This window comes from Pipistrellus hanaki, assembly GCF_964339955.1.
Source record: "Pipistrellus hanaki genome assembly, chromosome: 5".
NCBI lineage: Eukaryota > Metazoa > Chordata > Mammalia > Chiroptera > Vespertilionidae > Pipistrellus > Pipistrellus hanaki.
Genome location: NC_140507.1, coordinates 50323074 through 50346606, shown reverse-complemented (window position 1 = coordinate 50346606; position 23533 = coordinate 50323074). Strand labels below are relative to the sequence as shown.

At 40.3% G+C, this 23533-nt stretch overlaps 1 protein-coding gene across 5 annotated transcripts in view; it reads right to left on the bottom strand.

The window, feature by feature from the left end:
• The window catches only part of DCLK2 (doublecortin like kinase 2), a 135245-nt gene that overhangs the window by 91256 nt on the left and 20456 nt on the right, over positions 1-23533 (bottom strand). For all 5 annotated transcript variants that reach the window (XR_014795100.1, XM_084884904.1, XM_084884905.1 and 2 more), the window contains exon 2: positions 18870-19204. Coding sequence is in view for 4 of the 5 variants with exons in the window: in XM_084884904.1 (XP_084741030.1) it covers positions 18870-19204 (335 nt within the window). In the remaining variant the exon portion in view is untranslated. The remainder of the gene's footprint in view (positions 1-18869; positions 19205-23533) is intronic.

Here is a 23533-nt window from a genome sequence, read left to right as displayed (position 1 = left end):
AAGACGCTCAGTCCCTTTTCAAACCAGGAGGACCTGAGGCACAGGGAAGTTACCTGCCCTGCCCAAATCCCACTGCGCTTGCAACCAAGGCAGAAACCAGACCCAGGCTCCTTGGTTGAGGAGCTCAAAGCTTAGAGAAACTACTATTTATTAGTGGTTTATGATACTGGATAGCCTTGAATCTACTTTCACATACTTTATTACCATTGATCTCAATAACTAACCTATGAAGAAGGGTAGATATTATTGCTGATGAGTAATAGGCAGAGATAAAAAATTTCTTGCACATAGTCCTAATGAAAGTATCAGACAGAGCACCCAACTATTCTATCTTAGTGTCCAATGTTTCAGGATTCCGTGATAGGTGGTACCACTGACTCCTATTCTTCCTGCCTCTCTGCTCACACGTCTCTTGCGTGTATTTCATTATCCCTGACACAGGAGCCTGGCCATGACTCACTGTGGCCAACAGAATGAGGCAGATGTAATGTTTTAAGTCAATAAGACACATTTCCACTTGCTCCCTGTGCTGTGATATACAGAAAAACTCTTCACTTGACACTGTTGATAAGTTCTTTGAAATGGAGACTTTAAGTGAAAGGATGCATAACGGAACCAATCGTACCATAGGCTAATGGACATAAGCAAGCGTTAAGCTCCGACAGCATATTTCTGGTTACAATAATATCACCATACTTCTAAATAAAGGCCCAAATAACTTCTAACATTCAATGTTGAGATAAATGTGCGCTAGACATACATCTTAAAAAGATGAGTAAAAACAAGCAAGATGATGATTTTCCAGCCTGCTAGTATGGGGCTGTGGGTGGCTGGAGCCTCTCCCGGAAGCTCTGGGCACAAGGCAGGACCCACCCTGGACAGAATGCCCTTCCACTGAGGGGCCACTCTTGCACACCCCACATTCATTCAGACTGGGACAGTGCAGACCAATTCATCTAACACTTTTGGGGTGTGGGAGGAACCCGGGGTCTCTGGAGAAAACCCACGAAGATGTGGGGAGAACCTGTACATTCCACAGATAGTGTCCCCAGCATAGAATCATTGTTATAACAATTATAAGAATCAATGTTCTTCTCAACATTATAACAAAACTAGAGGCCTGGTGCACAAGATTCATGCACAGGTAGGGTCCCCTAGGCCTGGCCAGGTATCAGGGTTGATTGGGGCCTTTCTGCTACCAGCCTCCCTTCCCCAGCAGCTGCCTGCCTCCTGGGGGGCGGGGGGTGGGGGGGAGACACTTTTATTCATTCTACACCACCACCTGGTGGTCAGCGCACATTATATCAATAGCAAGTGATCAAACTCCCAGACTCCTGGTCAAACTTTTGAGGGGACAATTTGCATATTAGTCTTTTATATATATATATAGATGAAGTTAAATGAAAAGACATTAATCAAGGAGCTAGTGTGCCATGAGAATACCCAGGCTGGTCTGAGGTGGGAGGAGAATGAAAATGTGGAGGAATGCTGCCCCAGCTAAGCCAGCCCCATCCCACTCCAGGCTCCCTTGGGATCAGTGAGCTTCTGCAACCATCACTAAGATGAGAAAGAAACCCTTTCTTATACACACCTTTGAGTTTGGGGTGATTTAGTATGCAACAAAAGACAACTGATACAACTTGTGAATTCCAGTTGTGTGCTAGCCAGTGGTTCTCAACCTTTCTAATGCCACAACCTTTTAATACAGTTCCTCATGTTGTGGTGACCCCCAACCATAAAATTATTTTCGTTGCTCAACTTTTTAACTGTAATTTAGGGGGTATGCAGGAGGCAGCTAATCAATGTTTCTCATCGATGTTTCTAGCTCTCTATCTCTCTCTTCCACTCAAAAAAAAAAAAAAAAAAAAAAAAAATTAAAAAAAATACCCACAAACCTTTGCAGCAAGAAAGCAAGATGTCTAGCCTCTATAATACTGAGCCACCACTGGACAGAATTGTTTCAGGGGCGATAAGGCAACATAGTGAGACAAAAAAACATCTCCCCCAAAACAAACAAACAAACAAAAAACAACAACAACAACAAAAAAACACACACCACCACCAAAATGAAACACTGATATGTGAACCCTCACTACACACATTCAGGCAAGTAGATAACAAACTGCTTCTTATGAGTGACTAACATTTTCTTCAAGACATTTTCAGTTATCTTAACATAGCTAGCACTGCCTTATCTAACTTATTTCACAAAATAGTTCCTTCCATGGGAACATCTCAAAATATTTGGAACACACAAGTGACATTCAGACGAGAACGCTTTCAAAATGTGTCACTCATTTTCTAAATTTCCACATTCTATCACAAATACTCACTGAACTCTGTTTTCCAAAGTAATTCTTTTAATCAGGACATAATCAGAGACGGGACAACATCTGGGGCCATTCCTCAGGTTCTTTTAAAGGCATGCAAAGCCCTTATCCCCTCTTCCTATCTGAACCCTTCCCGTGCCCTCCCATTGTTATAGCCTTTGTTTATACAGGAGGATTGGATCTGACACTAATGTAACCTACTGTTAGTTGAACCTTTTATTTTTGCCCATTGTAATTAGGTGACACTTAATGATTATTATTAGCACAGTTAGTTATCAAACCCACACCACCTCTTCATGTTCTCTTATCTGAGGGAAGGATACCCATTTCAAGTTTACTTTAGGAAGTCTGACACATTGCCTTGTGAATGCATAGCATCCTGCTGTATCATCCCTTTAGAAACCAGCAGTAAACTCTTTTTGCCACGTTGATAGATGGCTTTGCTTTATAAAGACCTGCTCACGATGACCTAAGAGCTAAAATTCAAAATACATTCAGACATCCACATCAGCAGCGTCTGTATTTGCAAATTCGCCTACTTGCTGACATTTATTTTTAGCCCCTAAATCAATTCATGTGGCACTTTTGGGGTCATTTGCTGCCATGTGCTCAGTGGTGAAAACTTCGAGCTGCCCAAGGAACACATCCCACGGCTGAGTGTGAACAGTGAGGTTCTGCTGAGTGGTTTCAGCTCTTATATTTTGAGCGGCCTATTTAGTAGTGTGGCCACATTATTTGCATTTTGGTGCTTGTTGTTGGTTCTCTGCTTTCAATGGCCCTGGTACAGGGCTGAAGTGCTGTCTCATGTCCCTGAGCCTAGGAAGAATGTAAGGAAGAGTGCAATGTGTCTTACGGAGAAAATGCATGTGTCAGATACACTCCCTTTGGGCGTGAGACACAGAGCTGTTGCCCCTAAGTTCATGTAAATGGATTAATATATATTCAATAAGGTGTCTTTAAACAGAGACACACTTAAAGCAAGGTCATATATTTTCTAACTCAGTGCTGGTGGGAACTTGATCGAACCTAACTACAGGGAATAGCGAAAAGCAACTGTACCAGGGCAGGGAAGGCTCCCCAATCTTGCAATTGTTCCTTAAATAAACCCTAATACTACTCTACACTCGAGGTTCAGTCCCACCTGCACACCCGGATTCACAGCCCTCACCTGTAGGTAGTAGCACACAACCTAGCACATGACTGTCAGAAGTCAACCTAACCTCTGGGAACAATGCTCCTCCGAACAAAACCAACCGAGGGCAGAGGGGCTGGGGGAGCTGCCGCCCTCCTTCCTGCCCCCGTATCCTCCTTCCTGCCCCCTTACCCTCCTTCCTGCCCCCTTGCCCTCCTTCCTGCCCCCTTGCCCTCCTTCCTGCCCCCTTGCCCTCCCTCCTGCCCCCTTGCCCTCCTTCCTGCCTCCTTGCCCTCCTTCCTGCCCCCTTGCCCTCCTTCCTGCCTCCTTGCCCTCCTTCCTGCCCCCTTGCCCTCCTTCCTGCCCCCTTACCCTCCTTCCTGCCCCCTTACCCTCCTTCCTGCCTCCTTACCGCTGGACCACGGGCAGGCGTGTGAGGAGCAGGCGGGAGAAGCAGCCCGTCTCTGCCCCTTCTCCATCCAGGCCAGGGCTGGGGAGCCTTGTTCCTGACAAATGATCTTCCAAGCCTTATACGTACAGCCTGTGGGCCGGATGTCCCCAAGCCCTGATCTAGATGGAAGGCAAGGCAGCCCACCTGAGCCTCCTAAGACCTTGAGAGAGGTCAAGGTGCACGGAGCCCCAGGCTTGCTTTCATGGTGTGATGTGGCTGTCGAAATTCGTGATAGTGTTTTAATAAGCAGCCCTGCATTTTTTCATTTCGCTTTGGGCCCCACAAATTATATAGCCAGTCCTGCCCACAGGACTCCTCCACTGTGACTCAGAGCGTGAGTCCCAAGGAAGGGAAGCTCGCCTCTGCCCAGGAGGGAAGGGCAGCACCCATCACCACCCGCACGGGGAAGGAGGGGCCGCCCAGGGGCAGCAGGAGACCCCAGTGCCAAGAATGTCTGCCCAGGCTCCTACGGGGTTCCCATCTCCACTCAAAAGGTTTGGGACGAGAACGGCGCCTCCAGGCCCCAGGCCCTCTGGAACCGTAGGATGGCTGGAGGCGACCCAGACAAACACTCAGAGGGAACTCGGCTATTTTTCCACAGGAGAGTGGCACAGGTTCTTACAAATATTCTGTGAAATTTGCTCCAGTCACAAGGTAGTTCTCTGCCACATTTTCTGAGATCACACTAGCCTAACATCAAAACAAGGATTATCTGCTACGTAAAATTGGGTTTACATTTTACTTAAAAAAAAAAAAAAAAGTTTTTTTTTTTAAACACACACACACAACCCTACATATATATATATATATATATATATATATATATATATATATACCCGCAAAACTCCCACAAAAGCAATTTGTGACATGTAAATAAACAAAAACATTATTTCTACCTCATCAGGCCAACAATAAAGTGAGTCTTAAAAAAATAAATTTAATCCTAGATGAAAATGAGCTAGGCTTTTGTGCTACCTCAGACTTAATGACAAATTGCCATACCACCTAAATAAAATGGTTGCCGAAGTGTAGAAGGCATACATTTACTGATATAATATATAGCTACATCCATGTATATATATAAAAAGCTTCCAGGCAGTATCAGTCTCGATATTTCTGCTTGTTCAACCTTCAGTGGCCCATTAGGAAACGGACTGTAAAGCATTTCTGTGGTACGACCTGTGGCCGGGGCTTGGTAACTAACTGGCTCTAGGGCACTGTGTTGCTCTTAGCCCTCTCCCATGTCCCCAGGGGTCCATGTTCCAGATCTTGCACTCAGTCCATTTCTCTGCTTTACATCTTTGCCTCTGTCCACATCTGCCAGGCTCTCTGGACCACACCTAGACTGCTGGGCGGGTCTCCTGCTTGGCTGTGTGGTCCTCCTCTCATTTTAGCATCAGTCCAGTGACAGACTGATCCCAAAGCACAGTTTTGCTTCACCAAAAGCTGACATTCTTGCCCAGCCAGCATGGCTCAGTGCTTGAGGGTCGACCTATGAACCAGGAGGTCATGGTTCAATTCCCAGTCAGGGCACATGCCTGGGTTGCAGGCTCAATCCCCACTGTGGGGCATGCAAGAGGCAGCCAATCAATGTTTCTCTCTTATTACTGATGTTATTTCTCTCTCCCTTCCTCTCTGAATTTCACACACACACACACACACACACACGCGCGCACACACGCATATATATATATATATATTTTAAAGCTGGCATTCTCCCCGCCCCTCCCCCCCCCCCCCCCCGCAATAGCCTTCTGTTTGAACTTAAGCCTATTCCCCCCTCCAAATTTCTCCCAACTCATTTCCTACTATGTCCTGATACTACTTTCATCCCCCTTGGTGCTGCCATTCACACTCACTCTTGCTTTTCTCCTCTGCTGCCGCCTGTGTCTGGGAGAGTGGCAGTGGGGTGGGGATGGGGGAAACAGTCTCTCCACATCTGTCTCCCCAGCGGAAGCCCAGTTTGCGTTCCGTATTTTTCATGAACTTTTCCCTACTCCCCTGGTTCACACTTCCAGCCTTTAGCTGAATAGCAATGTCTCCTAGCCCTTTGTCATTGTCTAATTATGTCACGTTTTCGACTTTCTCACCCAATAGAGGATATGAACCTCAAGAGCAGGGACCTCGCCTCCTCTGCATTCTGATGGAGCTGGCACTTAGAGACGCTCTGCGACCACACGCTGAACACCACAGCCTTGCTTTAGAGTCCAGACTCAGTAGACTGGCAGACTGGATGTTTGCCAAGCAAGTAAATTTTATATGCATTTCTATAGAATATACATAAAGTATATAGATGCCTATATTTATAGAAACCCTCCAGACAAAATGTCCACAATCTTGCTCTCTCAAATCCCGATATTGATGCCTAAATTGTTCTGAATATAGTTTGAGGAAGCCATTAACCAGAATCCATTATACAATATAAACAATTCAAAATTGTACATGTCACCAAATTATCCTAGCAATATCAGCATGAAACTGCAAATACAACTTCATAAAAAGCTGAATCATTATTTGTTTTTAAAATAAAGTAGGGCTCTAGCCGGTTTGGCTCAGTGGATAGAGGATCAGCTAAGGGCATGTACCTCCATTGCAGGCTTGGTCCCTGGCCCAGTCAGGTAGCATATGGGAGGCAATCAACCATTGGGTCTCTCTCTCATTGATGTTTCTCTCTCCCTCTCCCCCCCCCTCCCCCTCTCTCTCACCTCCTCCCTTCCACTCTCTAAAAATCAATAGAAAAATCCTTGGGTGAGGATTATATAAAAATAAAATAAAGTAGAGATAGGTCTTCAACAATTACTTTAACAATATGCTTCTGATCACATTTTACTAGCTAAAGTCCAGGAGCATTTACATTTTTAAAGCTATCAGTATTTTAAAGGTATGTCACTAGATCTTATTTCAGACTCCCGAGACTAGGCCATTTCTTTTCTATGCCACTCTAATAATTTCACAGAAAGGTATTCTTATCTATTGCTGCCAAGAAGCACTTTTTTGTTCGAGTTTCTTAGTTGTCACAGTGACTGTATTTTTAAATCAACATGAATAAACGTGTTATTACAGACAGAAGGTTTCAGGACTGGCACACTATGGTAACAGGTTTCCCCCAATACAGATTTGCCTCATGGTCACCGACCACTGCTCGGTCATGTCAGGTGTGTGCTGGGAAAGGAGGGGAGGCTGTCACAGGTCCAGGAGGCACCGAAGAGGCAGTGTTATCATCTTAAGTTTACCCAGCGACAGATGATTACTAGAAGTAGTGGGGTGATCAAACCATAGGGTATAAAAATGTTGAATCACTACACTGTTCACACCTGAAACAAATGTAGCCGGTATAATATTGTGTATTAGTTATACTTAAATTTAAAAAAAAAAAGATAAAAAGAAAAGGCCGTGTTTACCTACACTCCAGCATTGCTTCTGAGTAAGAATTCTGATACCCGCCAAGACCGGTTTGGCTCAATGGATAGAGCGTCGGCTTGGGGACTGAAGGGTCCCGGGTTTGATTCCGGTCAAGGGCATGTACCTTGGTTGCGGGCATATCCCCAGTAGGGGGTGTGCAAGAGGCAGCTGATCGATGACTCTCTCTCATCGATGTTTCTAACTCTCTATCTCTCCCCTTCCTCTCTGTACAAAATCAATAAAATATATTAAAAAAAAAAAAAAAGAATTCTGATACCCATCATGCCACAAACCTTTCAAATAGTTTGGCAATACAAAAAGCATAGGGAACATGAAGGCTCTTTTTTAAACTCTAAAATTTAAAATGAAATACCACTTTCTAGGCACTATGAAGATTTGATATAATCGTTAACCAAGTAACACTTTCTGTCTATAAACGTAGACTCCACCCCCAGACCCATTCCATCTTTCTTATTTCCTGCTAAAACCAAACCTGTCCCCTCTGAAACTACTTAAATTTCTTTAGGAATGTGTGCTTCCTACCTGGAATAGAGTTTAGGAAACGCTTACCATTATCAATCAGGATACTGTGTAACCTATTACACCTCTGAGAGCATATTACCTGAAATAGCTCCCCCTCCCGCCTTAGGATTGCTCATCTTCGTGTGTCCATGTCGCACTGTCCAGAGTAAACCTCCTAAGGTGCAACTTTGATCCTACAGGTCCTCCGTGGCAACCCAAAGCCCCGCCGATGAGGTTTACCCTTTGGAAATGCAGTGTACACTGTGCGGAATCTCGTCCTTGTCTAACTTTTCAATTAAAAAAATCTCCACTCAACCAGACATGCATACCTACGTCATTATGCTGGCCATTCCAAAGCCACATGCATGTCAGTCAGAACAGTAACACGGATCTTCCTTTGACTCTTAGAAATAGCCCCGAGAGTTTAAAAATGTCTGGGTCAAAAGCAGCCTCACAGGGTAAGTACACGGCCATATCCACGGGGTCTAACAGAAACCAAAGAGCAACAAGTCTCCGGAACCTCAAGAGCAGAGACTCGTCTCCTCTTCATTCTGACCGAGCTGGCACTCAGAGACGCCCTGCGACGTGCTCTGACACACTCCCGCATAACGATATCGCCGTATATCTACCGTGCGTTGATTGTGAGAACAAATGACAACATGTGTCAACAGCCTGCCACAATAGCTGGCACTACAGATGTCCTTCCCCATCATTAAAAATCTTTAATGACATTCCTCGATGCCTAAGCATGAAGCTTGCCTCATTCAATACTAGAATGCAGTGGTGAAATGAATATATGTAAATCAAATATAGATTTGCATTTTCTGACTCCAATGCCTATAGTCAGTCCCTCCGGGCACACATCACACTGGCCAAAACTCTCTTGACTCCTGGAAGTTCTCAAGAACTGACTAAGAAAGACACTGGTGCTGCTTGAGCAGGAAGGCTCTGGAAGTGAAAACCAGTTTTAAAACTTCCAAAAAGAGTTTAAAACCTTTACACTTTTTGTCTACATGTAAAAATCTGGACTACCAGATTAAGTGAAAAAGACACACAATGATAAAATTTGGACTCAGTAACCTAACGGGGCTTTTACAAGTTTCCATTTACACAACCTCTGGTTTATTTATAAAAAGAAAGCTTTTTTAATTTGCAGTTTCACAATGGCATGTGTCAGCCATAATCTTTTAACCACTGAAAACATATACCACAAGTGATCCTAAAGATTAGGTGTTTAATAAACTTAATCCTTCAGAAACACAACCCTGTAACTGATGTCAGCTCTAATAAGCACCAATACACAGGTATTTAAAAACCTCCCATAACTCATACTTACGATGGCATTTTCATGATGTAGCATGTGGGGAGAGCAGTATTTTCAAATGCAATCAAATGTCTTTATGCTCACAATTAGAGACGCTTGCCATACAAAAAACATTTTTAAAATAAAACTTTTACTATTTCAAGTACAATAGGGAGAGTCTGAAATACATAAGGAAAAAGAAGAAGAAGAAAAACAACAACAAAAACAGAATGTTCCGTTTGGGTAAGCGTTGCTTCGTCTCTGACAGCCTCCCGGCTCAGAGAATTACACTTCTGTGGAGGCGAACCTCTAATGACTACAGAGTCTTCCAACACTCTGTGCCGGGAGTCTGGCAGCTGCATCACGCTACAATTAAAACGTCCTAAAAATATACGGAGAACATTCATGGAAGCTCATTTCACTGTTTGAAGTGTGGTGTTCTTCATTACTTAAACACACCCACAAACGAAAACCTGCAAGAGGTTAATTTTCAAATCTGGAAAATTGTGCAGGGTTACTGAAAAAAAAAAACCAACACAGACTCTAATACCATTTCCCCCCCACACACACACACAAAGTAATTTTCAGTTTAGATTCAATTAACTCCGAAGAAGGTGGAGGACCATGGGTAAGCTTAACGTTTGCTCTAAAAGAGTCAATGACTACAAGTCTGAAATGAATACTTCCCCCAACTAAAAGAACTAATAAGAAGAGGCCAAAGCAGAGGTCATGAAATTTGCACCGTGACCTACAAACAAGCTTTTGAGTCAGGCTTTACTTGACAAGAGAAGCAGCACAGATTTCAACAGGTTTTATAAAATTAGCAAGCTGGACTAAATAATGTTCCACATCAGTTGTACATTCTAAAATACTATACTGACTGTGCACCTGTCCTTGCTCTCATGAAGCATGAGGAATAAATGACCCTCTCATGAAGTTCAATAAAACTTGTAATATAACATCATATATTGCACATAGTGGTAGAAATTGGGATTAGCAGACATTCATATTTTATAAAAACAACAAATGTAAAATTTAGTGGTTACTCACCAAAAGCTATCAATGAACTTTACAAAGTATCCATTTCAAGTAATCTTGACTCAAAATATCACAAAGCAAATTTTACCAGAATTCACTAAATACGGGATTTTGTGCATCTACAAAGGTTAGAAAGCAAACATTAACTGAAGCATTAGGTCTCTTAGTTCACGATTAAGGCCACATCCTATCTAATAAAAGGGTAATATGCAAATTAACCATCACCCCATCATAAAGATGGTAGCGCCCAATTCCCTCAGCCACGCAGGAGTCCCCCCGTCCTGGGGGCTGGCTGCTGAGAGCTGGCAGTGTGAGCGGCCTGGCAGAATGCCTACTTCGTCACCGCAGTGACAAGGCAAGTGTCCCGCCCCGGCCATGGAGGGCCTCTGGGCCGCGGGGAGCCACTGGGCAGCAGAGAGCTACTGGCACACGCATTCGTGTGCAAAGCTACTACTAGTTTCATAATGTGGTTTACTTGCTTTAAAAGTTTCCTTTTTGTTCTCCCTACTGAGCTTAACATTTTCAAGACTAGCCCTGAGCACTGGTCTCTGGCATAAAACTGATACATAGGTTAACTGGCTTTTCTCCTCAAATAATTTTTCTAGAACAGAGTAGCAGCAAAGGTAGAAGTGATAAAAGGAATGCATGAAGGTGGGTTTCAATTTCACAGAACGTGTGTTTTCTATGTAACAAATTAAGCATGTCCATTGAGCCTTGCTGTCACAACTAACCTTTACTAGTCTCTCCCAGCTACGGAAATATTGGGCATCTGGCCGTGATATTGCCAATGAGGACAAAATTTTGTCTACAGCTTTGATAATATCTCTCAAGCCCCCAAACACTTAAGAGTCTCTTCTAGTAATTAACCTTTAGGAATCTACCCTAAGGAAATGATCCAAGGCATGTTGAAATCTACAGACAAAAAAATTTCTAGAGACTAAAAGAATGAAAAACTGGAAACCAAAATGTCGAGCAATAGGTTAAATAAATTAGGATGCATCTAGCCAATGGAATAGTATTCAGTCACTTAAGTATGAAATATGAAGATTACATAACATGGAAGAATATGATTAATGAATGGGGAAAAAATAAGATACAAAATTACAGAGAAAAGCCACAGAGAAAAGCCACATTATATAAAAACTATGTATACATATATATTTAAATTGCATTTACAAAACTGTTATTGGTGATTCCCTTTAAGAAGTAGAATGAGGTTTGTGAAGAAGAGCAGATGTGGGGGGGAAAAAAACTTTCCCTTTCTGCATTTCTCTGAATTGTTTAAATTTTTTCCAGTAGAAATGCACTGATTTTACTTGCAGTAGTCTCTTTAGTAAAAAGAAAACATGTATATGAAAATAAATAGAAATAGTTATAAAAAATATTAAAATGGAAAGATTTTATATTTATTTCTTCTTATATTTTCTAAACTTTCTGTGGTCATAGTCTTGACTTTTTAAAAATTAAACCTATAAAATAACTGTTATTTTTTGATAAGTATATAATCATTCCTTAACCTATTTTTTCATGTTTCAGATCCTACTCAAAGAATAATCTTACCACATGTAGATAACCCCCAGATAAAACTGCATCACTCTAAAAAGCATACAAACACAGTTTTTAAAATAAAATAATCCAATTAGCTTATTAGTTATTTGTCCTGTTCCTCATTATCACCGATGACCTTCACAAAGCCCGCCCACAGAGGGCTTAGAGCACAGGTGTGAGGAGTGGGGGTTGGGGGCTGGGGGTTGGGGGTTGGGGGAAGGGCTAGAAGCACACTTCCTTGGTGTGAATCCAGCTCCCCCAGCAGTGTGATTCTGAACAGGTTACTTGATTTCTCTCTGTTTCCATTTCCCCAATGTAAAATAGGAATTAGAACATCACAAGGTTATTGTAAGGATGAGAGGGGACGGGTAATGGAAAGCATTATCAAAATGCCTAACATAGGAAGCTACTAGCTCTTTATTAGCTACTTAGGCTGCTAGCTATTAGTCTAAGCATTGTAAAATCCATATGCAACAAAGTATACACTGTAATAATTATTATTATAACCACTGACAAATACATTTATAACAAAATTGAAATGAATTTAACACAATCTTTACGCTCCGTTACTTCAGCTTAGACACCAAAAGAATAAATAAAGAAACAAGAGTTCACAGTGATGACATTTTCATCTCACCTACACCTTGAGCATCTATTCTGCTCATTTGCAACTGCAGTAATTAGAAACAGCATTTTTGTGTTTGCGTCCAGTTTCCCATTAAAAGGGAAAAGATCTTATTAAAGGTTTGGGGAAACTGCTTATACAACGGATCCCAGAATAGGAAAACACAAACTTTACTTCAACAAAGTTCTTCCTTCTTTCTTCCCACTCCTTGAAAGGAGGTGTTCATTAAATTAAAAATCAAGATTAAGCCTCTCTCAACCTTTTCTGCTTGGATCAGGGATCAAAGAACAAAATGAATGTTTTCTGCCTTTCTTTTACCTGAGCTTCCTACTATTCTCGGGGGGGGGGGGGGGGGGGGGAACTCCACTATGGTTCCTTCTGTAATCTGTTGATTCCTGATTGAGATAATTTTCCATTACGTGAAATAGATCAGGGTGAACCATGCTTCAGAGGTATGGAGGTATCTAGTCAGACAAAACAGTTGTCTGGATTTCTACTACCCAAAAACATAAAATAAAACCCATGCATTGGGAGCAACATGAGCACTAAAAATCAAACTCTGTCCTCATCTACTTCAAGGAAATACTATATAAGGATCAAATGAATTGTAGAAAATATTTATAAATAGGTCTCAGCCGTTTGATTTCTATGCAGCAATTCTTGAGAAGAGATTGCTTTAAATAAGAATGGTTGGGTCATTACAAAGAAAATGAACCTTTACTAAGAAACTGATGCCAGAAAAGTTAGTCAGGTACAAAATAAATATATTTATGTTATGCTACCCATGAAACAAACTTTTTGAAAAGTGAGGATGGAAACCTTCATAAACCGTACGATGACTGGTAACATGGAGGCATCCGTGATCCCCTAGGAGAACCCGCTGCACGTGGGCATCCAAAGGCTGGCAGTGGTCCCAAAGTCTGGAAGTACTTTACCCCCAAAGCATCAACTGCTAGCAATTTCTGAGTCTGTTTTGCCTCTGCCCATGACAAGAATCAACTTGTTCCAAAATTCCACTAAATATGTTTCTTTTATGTTAAAAACTCTGCTGTTTCTGGGAAAGCTAAAAGTTAGAATTTTTTACACATGTGGACAAAAGCTATATTTGGACCTTTCAGTCCCTTAACAGAATACTTTTTTTTTTTTTTTTTTTAAAAAAGAACTCCCCTGCTGCAGTTTATTATAAGAAACTTACCCGCGCCCCCCCGTGACTTTTGAATTTAAAAAAGTAAACCCTGTTGTCCTATATAATGCCTTTAATGTAAAAGCTCAAGGTTCCATTTGTAAAGAGAAAAACAAAAGTGAAGCATTTAATCTAGATCAGGGGTCCTCAAACTTTTTAAAGTGGGGGCCAGATCACGGTCCCTCAGAGAGCTGGAGGGCCGGACTATATGAACTACTAATCCCTACTGTAACACCTTGGCTGCGCTCACTGCCCAAAAAACCTGGCGGGCAGGATCAGACTCCCCTGGGGGCTGCATGTGGCCCGCGGGCCACAGTTTGAAGACCCCTGATCTAGATGAATTGCAAGTTTAAAAAAAATTATTGAAGAGAATAGTCATGACTTCTACTGATAGATCCTTTTTTTCTAGTCACCCCATCTATAAATGCATAGGCTGTGGATTTAAAAAAAATTTTTTTTGATTCTCATCACATCATTTTAAGTATTAAATATTTAAAACTCCATAAAAATCATCACTTCTTAGGCTTTCTTTAAATACATGCAAAACCATTTTTAATTGCCTATGAAGCTGTTCTCCCCAACTACATGTCAGCCCTACACAACAAAGACAAATAAATGGAAACCCAGGACAACAAAGACCATACATCATGATATTCCAACATACCTGCCTCAATGAGATGAAAAGTGCACACACAGGTTAGGGGGAAATCGATAAGTACTGAAATAAAGTTTAGCATGTGGCCTCATCGGTAACGTTAACATTCAAACAAGTGTCATTTCCTTCTGAATCACTTCACTTACTTACACCTGGTTTTCAGAATCTCAGCACCATTGGCATTTTGGGCCCCTGAGAATTACATTGTGTCTGTCGTCTGTCCTGTGTACTGTAGGCTGGATAGCAGCATCCTGGCCTCTGCCCATTACATTGCCAGTAGAATCCTCAGCCCCAGTTGTGGCATCAAAGCATGACTCCAAACCCCACTGACTGTCCCACAGAGCAAAAACACACCCAGTTGAGAGACGCTGCTCTACACTAGAGCAAACCCAAGAGTTAGAATGGATAAGTCCTAACATTTGATTTTATTTGAAGCGATTTCACAAGAGACACGGAATACGTGAGTTAGCTGTACTCACCACGTCAGGCCTTGTAAATTGAGTCAGTACCACTAGGAAGACGTGATTATCCATTTTAGCAGAAAAGACTCAAAGGACGTTGCGTTAACAGCATAAATGCTACTAGCACATGCCACACCATCCATTGCCTCTTCAGTAGGGAAAGCTTTCAAACACATAAAAAAGATAACCAGGGCCCCGTAAAACTCTTCACATGGGTATCAGAAATGGAATTGGTGACTGCATAGTGAACTGCCTAGAAACTGCTTATCTCTGCGTGTGTCGAAGATCTGATTAATTTAAGATGAAAACGACCAATGTGAGTAGGAAAGCACATAAGAAGTTGAGGCAGATGGCCTAAAATTTTTTGCAGGAACAACTCATTAGCAGATCCTACTTCTTTTCTCATGCCTCTCTCTTCACCTAAGCAAAGCTGTCCTTTTCTTGAGAATTTTCAGAAAGCAGCTCGTTTTACATGCCCCCTAAAAAAAATCAATTTATAAAGTAAAATCAGACCAAACAATGCCCATTTAAAGATACGCATTCATCTTAAGCATAAGACAAATTTCTTATGCTACTTCAAAGCAAGATTTAATGTCCTCTTTATATTTATAACATATCAACCACACAACAGACATGACGTTTTAAATAGCAAGTCCATCCAGAGTACAGATGTTGAATCAATGCCAAGAAGACTGTAGCTTTGAAGGATACCTGGCACTCTGAAAATACAATATCCAAAACTGTGCCTATGAAAAGCAAAATCTAATTTTTCTCAAGAAATCTTATTTGAAGGTTTTAAAATATCTCTTCTCTTTGCACACGGTAAATAATGTTTAGACCTAAACAGTAACAAAAGTGATGCTTGAAACATTTTATAGCCACATGCCAACATTTCAAGGATTAACTCATAATGTTTTAATTTCCACAATCTGATCGAAACGGTCTTTGTTTTCTTTCTCAGCACTTGAGTTTTTGCTTTTAAACAGACACGAGGAAGAAGCAGTCGAAATCAGAACAGCAAGTACTAGGTTTCTGATGGCAACTATGATTGTGTTTCCTTCTGAATTAGTTCTTAAAAAAATTCTTCCTCTACTTCTCTCTCTTAACACAAAATTGAAACCATACTACAGAGTTTATTTCCTGCCCTTTTCACTTAACATTTCCCCATGTCTTTAAATGGTCCCCGAACAATTTTTAAAGGCCACCCCTATGAATTCTATGGTGATACTATTTAACTGTTTTCTATTTTAGGGATTTTAAAATTGTTTTTCAATATTTTGATCTTATTGCTGGGATGAATTCTCATACATAATTATGTTGGCATCTCAGGTTATTTAGGATAAGTTAATTTATTAGGTCAAATGGAAAGGACATTTGTATAGTTGTACAAAACAAACTGCTTTCCATAAAGATTATGAAATTTACACTTCCATCATTCGTTGAGAATGCCAATTAATTGAATATCAAAATATAATGGACATTTTCTTTTTCAAAAACATGTCAACTTTAAATATAAAAAAGATCATATTGTTTTCATGCATATTTATTTAGTGAGATTGAACTTTCTTACACTTAGTATTTATAATTCTACCTTTTCAAATTGTCTGTTTGGTGTTTAATTCATTTTGCCATGGCAGTGTGAAGGTGTTTTTTTTCTTCATATTAAACTATTATGACTTAATGTAAAAGTATATAATCCTTGCTGATAACAGCTAGGAAGTTTTAATTTTTATGTTGTCTAACCAACCTTTTCCTTTATGCTTAGAAAATCCATTCCCATGTCAACCTAACCATTGACATCTTTTCCTTTAGTTCCTTGGTTTCATTTTGACATCAATATTTTTAAAACACCTGGAATTTATTTTTGTTATACTATGAGAAAAGTGATTTAATATCTGGTAGCATGAGAGCCCGTTAATCATTATTTCCAGAATTTTCCTGCCTTTTTTTTTTTTTTTCAGATTAACTTTTAAAATCACTTTGTCATGTGTACATCCCCCTGCCCCTCCAAAAATAATTTAGATTCTAATTGAAATTTTAATTAAACTATAAATAAAAATCAGGAAGAATGTATAGAAGAATGTTGAATACTGCTGGTATCAGGCATCCTTACCAGATTATCATAGAAATACTTCCAGTATCTCATCTGTATACTAATTACACAGACCTTTTGTTTCAGAGAGGATTTTTTTAGTTTGTTAGGGAATTTTCCATTTTTATTACTAAATCTCTAATTGAATTCAGATTTTGTATTCTGTCAAGTGCTTTTGTGAATATTTTTGGGGGTTATGTGTGCAATAACTTTATCTTCTAGATCCTGTATATTAACAGGTTTCTTTATTTTTTAAAAAAAATACACTTTATTGATTTTTTTACAGAAAGGAAGGGAGAGGGATAGAGAGCAAGAAACATCGATGAGAGAGAATCATTGATCAGCTGCCTCCTGCACACCCCCTACTGGGAATGTGCCCGCAACCAAGGTACATGCCCTTGACCAGAATCAAACGTGGGACCTTTCAGTCCGCAGGCCGACGCTCTATCCACTGAGCCAAAACAGTTTCGGCTTGACAGGTTTCTTAACAGTAAGTCATCCTTTCATTGCTGTCATAAATCCTTCTCATAGCAGTGTATTATTTTTTAATAGGTTAATAATTTTGGATTGCCTGTGTTTTAGTCAACATTTTTTCCATATAAATATTTCTAGTCTGGAGTTTTTTCAAAGATAAATTTAAGATAACTACTAAATTTTCAATGATTTCTTTTTCAATTGGACATTCAACTTTTTTATTTCACTTAAAATTTCCCTACAATTTATTTGGAGATTTCCAAAAACGTTTCAATTTTTAAAATCTCATCTCCATGTACTATTTATATGCCACTTAGGTTTTCTAATTTGGCATACTTATAATTTTCCTTTTTTCTTTTATTAGGCATCTTAAATACCTGTCTCTCTAGTTCCTATTCTCCATGTGCCCACCAAGAATTAGCTATTTGACTTATCAAATCCCTCTTTTTCCTTGTGGTCACTTACTTGCGGAATAAATCAGCTTGGAAAGTGGCTATTTCCAGTCATCTGAACCTGTCTTGGGGCAGGCTGCCTTCTAATCATTAATTTGTTAGAGAAGTCACAACTTCATTAAACTCTACTGGAGTTTTTGGAAACTATTTTTTAAATTTTGTTAATGATTCAGGAAGCAACATAGTAACTAGATCTGGTCTTAGAAAATGATTTTTCCCCCTACCAGAAGACATTTTTGCTCCAGTGTTTAGTATTATTCATTTTCAGCACTACATGAGCCAAACACTTCAAAATAAATTCTTTTCAAGAGAAGAAACAAAATGAAATGAAGAAACAAAGTGAATACTGGAAACTATGTTTATACAATGTAAATATAAACAATTTAACCTCATTGAAACTAGGGAAAAATACACTTCAGAAACCACATGTTTCTTTTTAGGAATGATAATCTGATTGTGGCAAAACTCGGTATTTGTGTAACTGTTATTCATGCGTACTTGCAATTTGCCCTTTTTTTTTTTTTTTTTTAGTCCATTAGAGTTCCTGGTATATTGTTACCATAATTTGGCATGCATTTCCCTGTGTAATTTATGTGTGTGTTTTTTCAGAAATGCTAATTAATTGCCTCCATTCTTCCGTATGAAATTCATATGAACATTCTCATGAAAATATTTTCCTTTAAATGCACTTTCCATATTATACACGAGTGGGGAGGAAACGCTTTGCTAAAAAAAAAAAAAAAATGCTAAATATCTTTAATTTTTTACTTCTGTGGCATTCCCAAACCCATGATGACTCTACTAGTCATTAGGTGTTCTTATTCTTCAGTAGAGAACATCCCCACTTAATGTAGGCAGCCTCTTCAACAGACACTTTTCCTTACAAGTTTACGTTTCCCTTCCAGTGTCCATAAGAATTATAGAATTCTCTCTATATAATTTTGAGACATTTGTGTAAAGAGACAGGTGAGCCGCTTACACCTTTCATGATAAAGGCTAATTCATACACATGCATGCATGCATGCATGCGTGTACACACACATACACACACACACACACACACACACACACACACACCCGGTCAAGTAGAACTACTAAGATATCTAGCAGATACAAAGCTCACATTGTCAAGCATGTAGCTGCCATGGATCAAGGCGAATTTAAAAGTAAGGCGGGGAGCTGGGGGCCAGCATCACCGTACCTGCTTTCCGTCCAGGGTGCAGAGCCTCTTGACCACTCCTGAGTCTAGTTTAATGGCTTCGGTGATGTCGGTTAAGACTTGTTCAAAGGAATGTGCGGTCTTCTTGTTCAGGAGGATCCGCACGGCTTTCCTGGGCTTCACTCCGCTTCGAATCACAGTCACCAGCTTGGGTTTGATGAAATCTTTGCTTTCCTTCGCTTCACTTTTCACCGAGGTGGCAGCGGCCAAGGCTCGGGTGGTCCCGCCCTTGATGTTCACAGACCAGTTCGGGTTAATGTTTTTGGTGTAATCAACTTTCCGAAATGGTTCGTTCGATGCACACACGTAACTCTCACCTAGAAAAGCAAACAGAGGTTTTATTAGCATGATTTCCCCACCACGGGAGAACAAATGCTGGACACCCATCGAAGGAACCCTTGAACTGGGACGGTTCACTGAAGGGATCCATGCTCCCCCCTCTCTGGCGCTCTCCCCACCCTCCCTTTGCTTTTATTTTATTTTTTTTAAATATATTTTATTGATTTTGTACAGAGAGGAAGGGAGAGAGATAGAGAGTTAGAAACATCGATGAGAGAGAGTCATTGATCAGCTACCTCTTGCACACCCCCTACTGGGGATATGCCCGCAACCAAGGTACATGCCCTTGACTGGAATCGAACCCGGGACCCTTCAGTCCCCAAGCCGACGCTCTATGCATTGAGCCAAACCGGTCTCGGCCCTCCCTTTGCTTTTAGCAGCATCTAGGTTGGTATTGGGAATGACATGCGTCGCAAAGTGAAAATCCCTGGATAGAGAAACAAGAGAGATCAGGTTTTGTTCTGATCCAAAGTGTCTTCCTGGAAAGTTTCTCTGCAAGCTGAGTCTCAACATCATTATCGGTAACGTGAAGTGGTTGCCAACAGATGAATTCTAAAGTATCCTTAGTTCCAAAGTCCATTAACTAATTTAATTTTTAAATAAGAAATAATTATATCGCAAAATAATAGTCATATATATAAAACTATTTTCCTCCTTCTTCTAATTATAGATTTCAGTCCCAATCAAAGAACCATCACCACGACTTCACATAACTGGCTAAATTATATTCAGTGACAGGATCATTTACTCAATTAATGAAGCACCACAAAAAAGAGTTTTGAAAGCTCAAAGAAGCATACCTCAGCATTTTTTCCTTAAAGAATGTGAATTAAGATAATTAGTTTAAGTAGATACCCTTTTCTATATCTATTTATATAGGAAAGGATATTAAGTAGTTAAAATGATGTGTTCATCACACAGTGTTATGCTCAATTTTTATTAAGAAAAACATAAAAACTATACTATGTCAATTGATTTACTGAGTTAATGTTCATTAAAGATCCAAAATTATATGTTAAAAAATATATTTTGATTGAACAAGCATAATTATAAGTTTAAAAAATAATTTTTCCTTTGTGAGATTCAGAAGCCACCAATTTAATCTCAACTTTTTGGCATCCTATCTAATAAAAGAATAATATGCAAATTGACCATCGCTCCAACACACAAGATGGCTGCCCCCATGTGGACACAAGATGGCCACCACAAGATGGCCAGCAGGGGAGGGCAGTTGGAAGGGACCAGGCCTGCAAGGGAGGGCAGTTGGGGGTGATCAAGCCTGCAGGTGAGGGCAGTTAGGGGTGACCAGGCCGGCAGAGGAGGGAAGTTGGGGGTGACCAGGCCGGCAGAGGAGGGAAGTTGGGGGTGACCAGGCCGGCAGAGGAGGGAAGTTGGGGGTGACCAGGCCGGCAGAGGAGGGAAGTTGGGGGTGACCAGGCCGGCAGAGGAGGGAAGTTGCGAGGGAAGGGACTCAGGCCTGCAGCAGAGAGCAGTTGGGGGGAACAGGCCTGCAGGGGAGGGCAGTTAAGGGCAAACAGGCTGGCAGGGGAGCAGTTAGACATCAACCAGGCTGGCAGGGGAGTGGTTAGGGGGTGATCAGGCTGGCAGGCAGAAGCAGTTAGGGGCAATCAGGAAGGCAAGCAGGTGAACAGTTAGGAGCCAGCAGTCCTGGATTGTGAGAGGGATGTCCGACTGCCTGTTTAGGCCCAATCCTACCTGGCAGTCAGACAGTTGGATATCCCTCAAGAGGCCCAGATTGAAGAGGGTGCAGGGAGAGGGTGCAGGCTGGGCTGAGGGACACCCCTCCCATGCACAAATTTTGTGCATCAGGCCTCTAGTATAAAATAAAAGTTACAATTTAAGAATTTCTCTAAGATATCTTCTAACTCAAAAAGAATCTACTTTTCACTCATTCTGTGTAATAGTCTCATTCTTAATATTATAATGATAGGATACAACCCTTAAATTCTGTGAATGCTTAAAACAAAAATAACCAAAATACTGAAGGAGAAGTCCTGAGGAAAACCTATTAATACACATATGTTTAATTATTACCAGGATGTTGTTTAAATCCTGATTACTGGAGAACTTAAAGACTTCCAAAGGCACACGAACAAGTCAGTCACAGATCAGACATATAAAGGGCCTAAAAAGAGAAGGTATAATTGGGTCCCTATCCAAGAAAACTAGGGCATGGGTCACAGGCTTTAAGGCTGCGTCCACACCAGTAGTTTGAAGTCCAGCCCAAACATCACCATTTAGAGATTTTTTTTCACCTCTGTAGGTTTATCTAAATAATTTTTCATAGTGTAATCATCTGGGAAAGTGTCACATATTTTCAAAATAGGTATGAATTTAATAAAATAAAACCATATAGCATGTTCATGTATTAATGAGCAAAAAATAAACAGTTATGATTTTGCTTTAACTTTACAGAGAAAGCAACTCTCCCACTGAAAAGCTCTGACTCATTTTACCTATGATAAAAAATTAAATTGTATGTTCTGATCCAAAAACACTACAATAAAAAAAAGGAACCTCAGCAAGAAAAAGGTGATTTTCTTTTAAGACCAGAGAGAAGTCAGCTGGAGAAAAGCCTTTCCCAATAGAAAGAGAAAAAGATACTGGGGGAAAAAATAAAACAAGAAATATTTAATATGTCAGATTTCCTTGATCAATGTAGTCCCTGCACAGTTGACATATTAACCAAGAGAGCTGCCTTTTAAATCTTTCTGTATTTTGCCTCATTACATGGGTTCAGAATATCAAAATGAAAATAGGCAAAGGACGCCTGTCTTTTGTTTTTGTGCAGTTACAGATAAAATTTTCATTATCTCTTCTTCTCCCTTCCTTCATATTTCTATTTAAAACTCCTAGATCAGTTCCATAATAACTTGATGTATATTTTTGAACCAAGACTGGCCAGTGCCTGCTAGAGAGAGCCTCATCCCTTCTCCACATTCACAAGAGATGTAAATAATAATTCATAGGATACTCTTCTATTAAGCCTAGATTGACCTTCACAATATTCACTGAAGACCTACTATGCACCGGCTTGTGTGCTAGGTGCTGACATGATATGAAACCTACTTTGGCATCCTTGTCACTCAACATTTTAACATGGCTATCCAGGACATGGTTTTGAGGTTAGCTTTGTGTTTCTTTATACTTGGCACATAAAACCTTCCAGTATAGATTTCATACCTTGGTAACAATATCACCACAATACCCAGGCCAGCTTCCCTTGTCATGTTCCCACCCAGGCCAAACAACCTGTTTGTAATCTTGTCACTTACACAGATTTGCCTACAGCAAGAGCTTTGCCTATGTGCTGACAAAAGAATTTAAGATCTTGGTTCCTTGGGCAGTTTCACAATAAATTATTATTCTCTGTTAGATACTAGACACCTACAAGATTGATTAGAAGCAATGAGCCTCGCCCCAACCAGATTCATGCTACTGTGTGGAGTCTTGTTTAAGATTTGTTACTCCCCTGCCAGCTTACCACTGATCCCCTCCTCCCCATCTTGGGCAGCAACTTCACTTCCTACTCAAACTGTCAGCTAGAAACTTAGGGGTCAGCCTTCTTTCTTTTTGTTCCCTAAATACATCCTGACATTGAGTTCTGTCCCCTCTATCCTTTAAATATTTCTGAAAATACCCTTTCTATCTGCCTTCATCACCACCTGCTTCCTACCACGATCAGTGTAAGCATACTATTTCTGCTCATTCCCAGAAAATATAACAAGTTTTCCAAATGGAGGTACATTTTATGCTACTGATACAGCTGAAAAAGTATATCCTGAAGACTCGATATACTGTTAAAATACATCATGAGAGAATTTAACTCTTCCCAATATATGGTAATACTGGACTTGCCAAAGCAAGGAAAGGATAAAATCTCATTAAAAACTAGTTCAACTAAGATATAAATGTGTAAATATACATATATACACATATATATGTACTATATATATTTATACACACACACACACACACATATATATATAAAGAAAATTATACACATAGTACATGAAATTACACACACACACATAAAGAAAATTAATCAGTCCCTAAAGTCCAAAACTGATCTAACATTCATAGCTAGACTTAATGTGATTTCAAGCTGGTCTGATGCTCACAATCAGACCTATGTTCTCCCGTGGGATCTAATCTCACAGAATAGCTATGTCAAACAAAGTCACTCTGAGACTATGATAAAGTAACACAAAAATTAGGTCACTGTGCAATCCACACGATATCAAATATCCCCAAATATCCCTCTCTTACACTCAATGAATGACAAC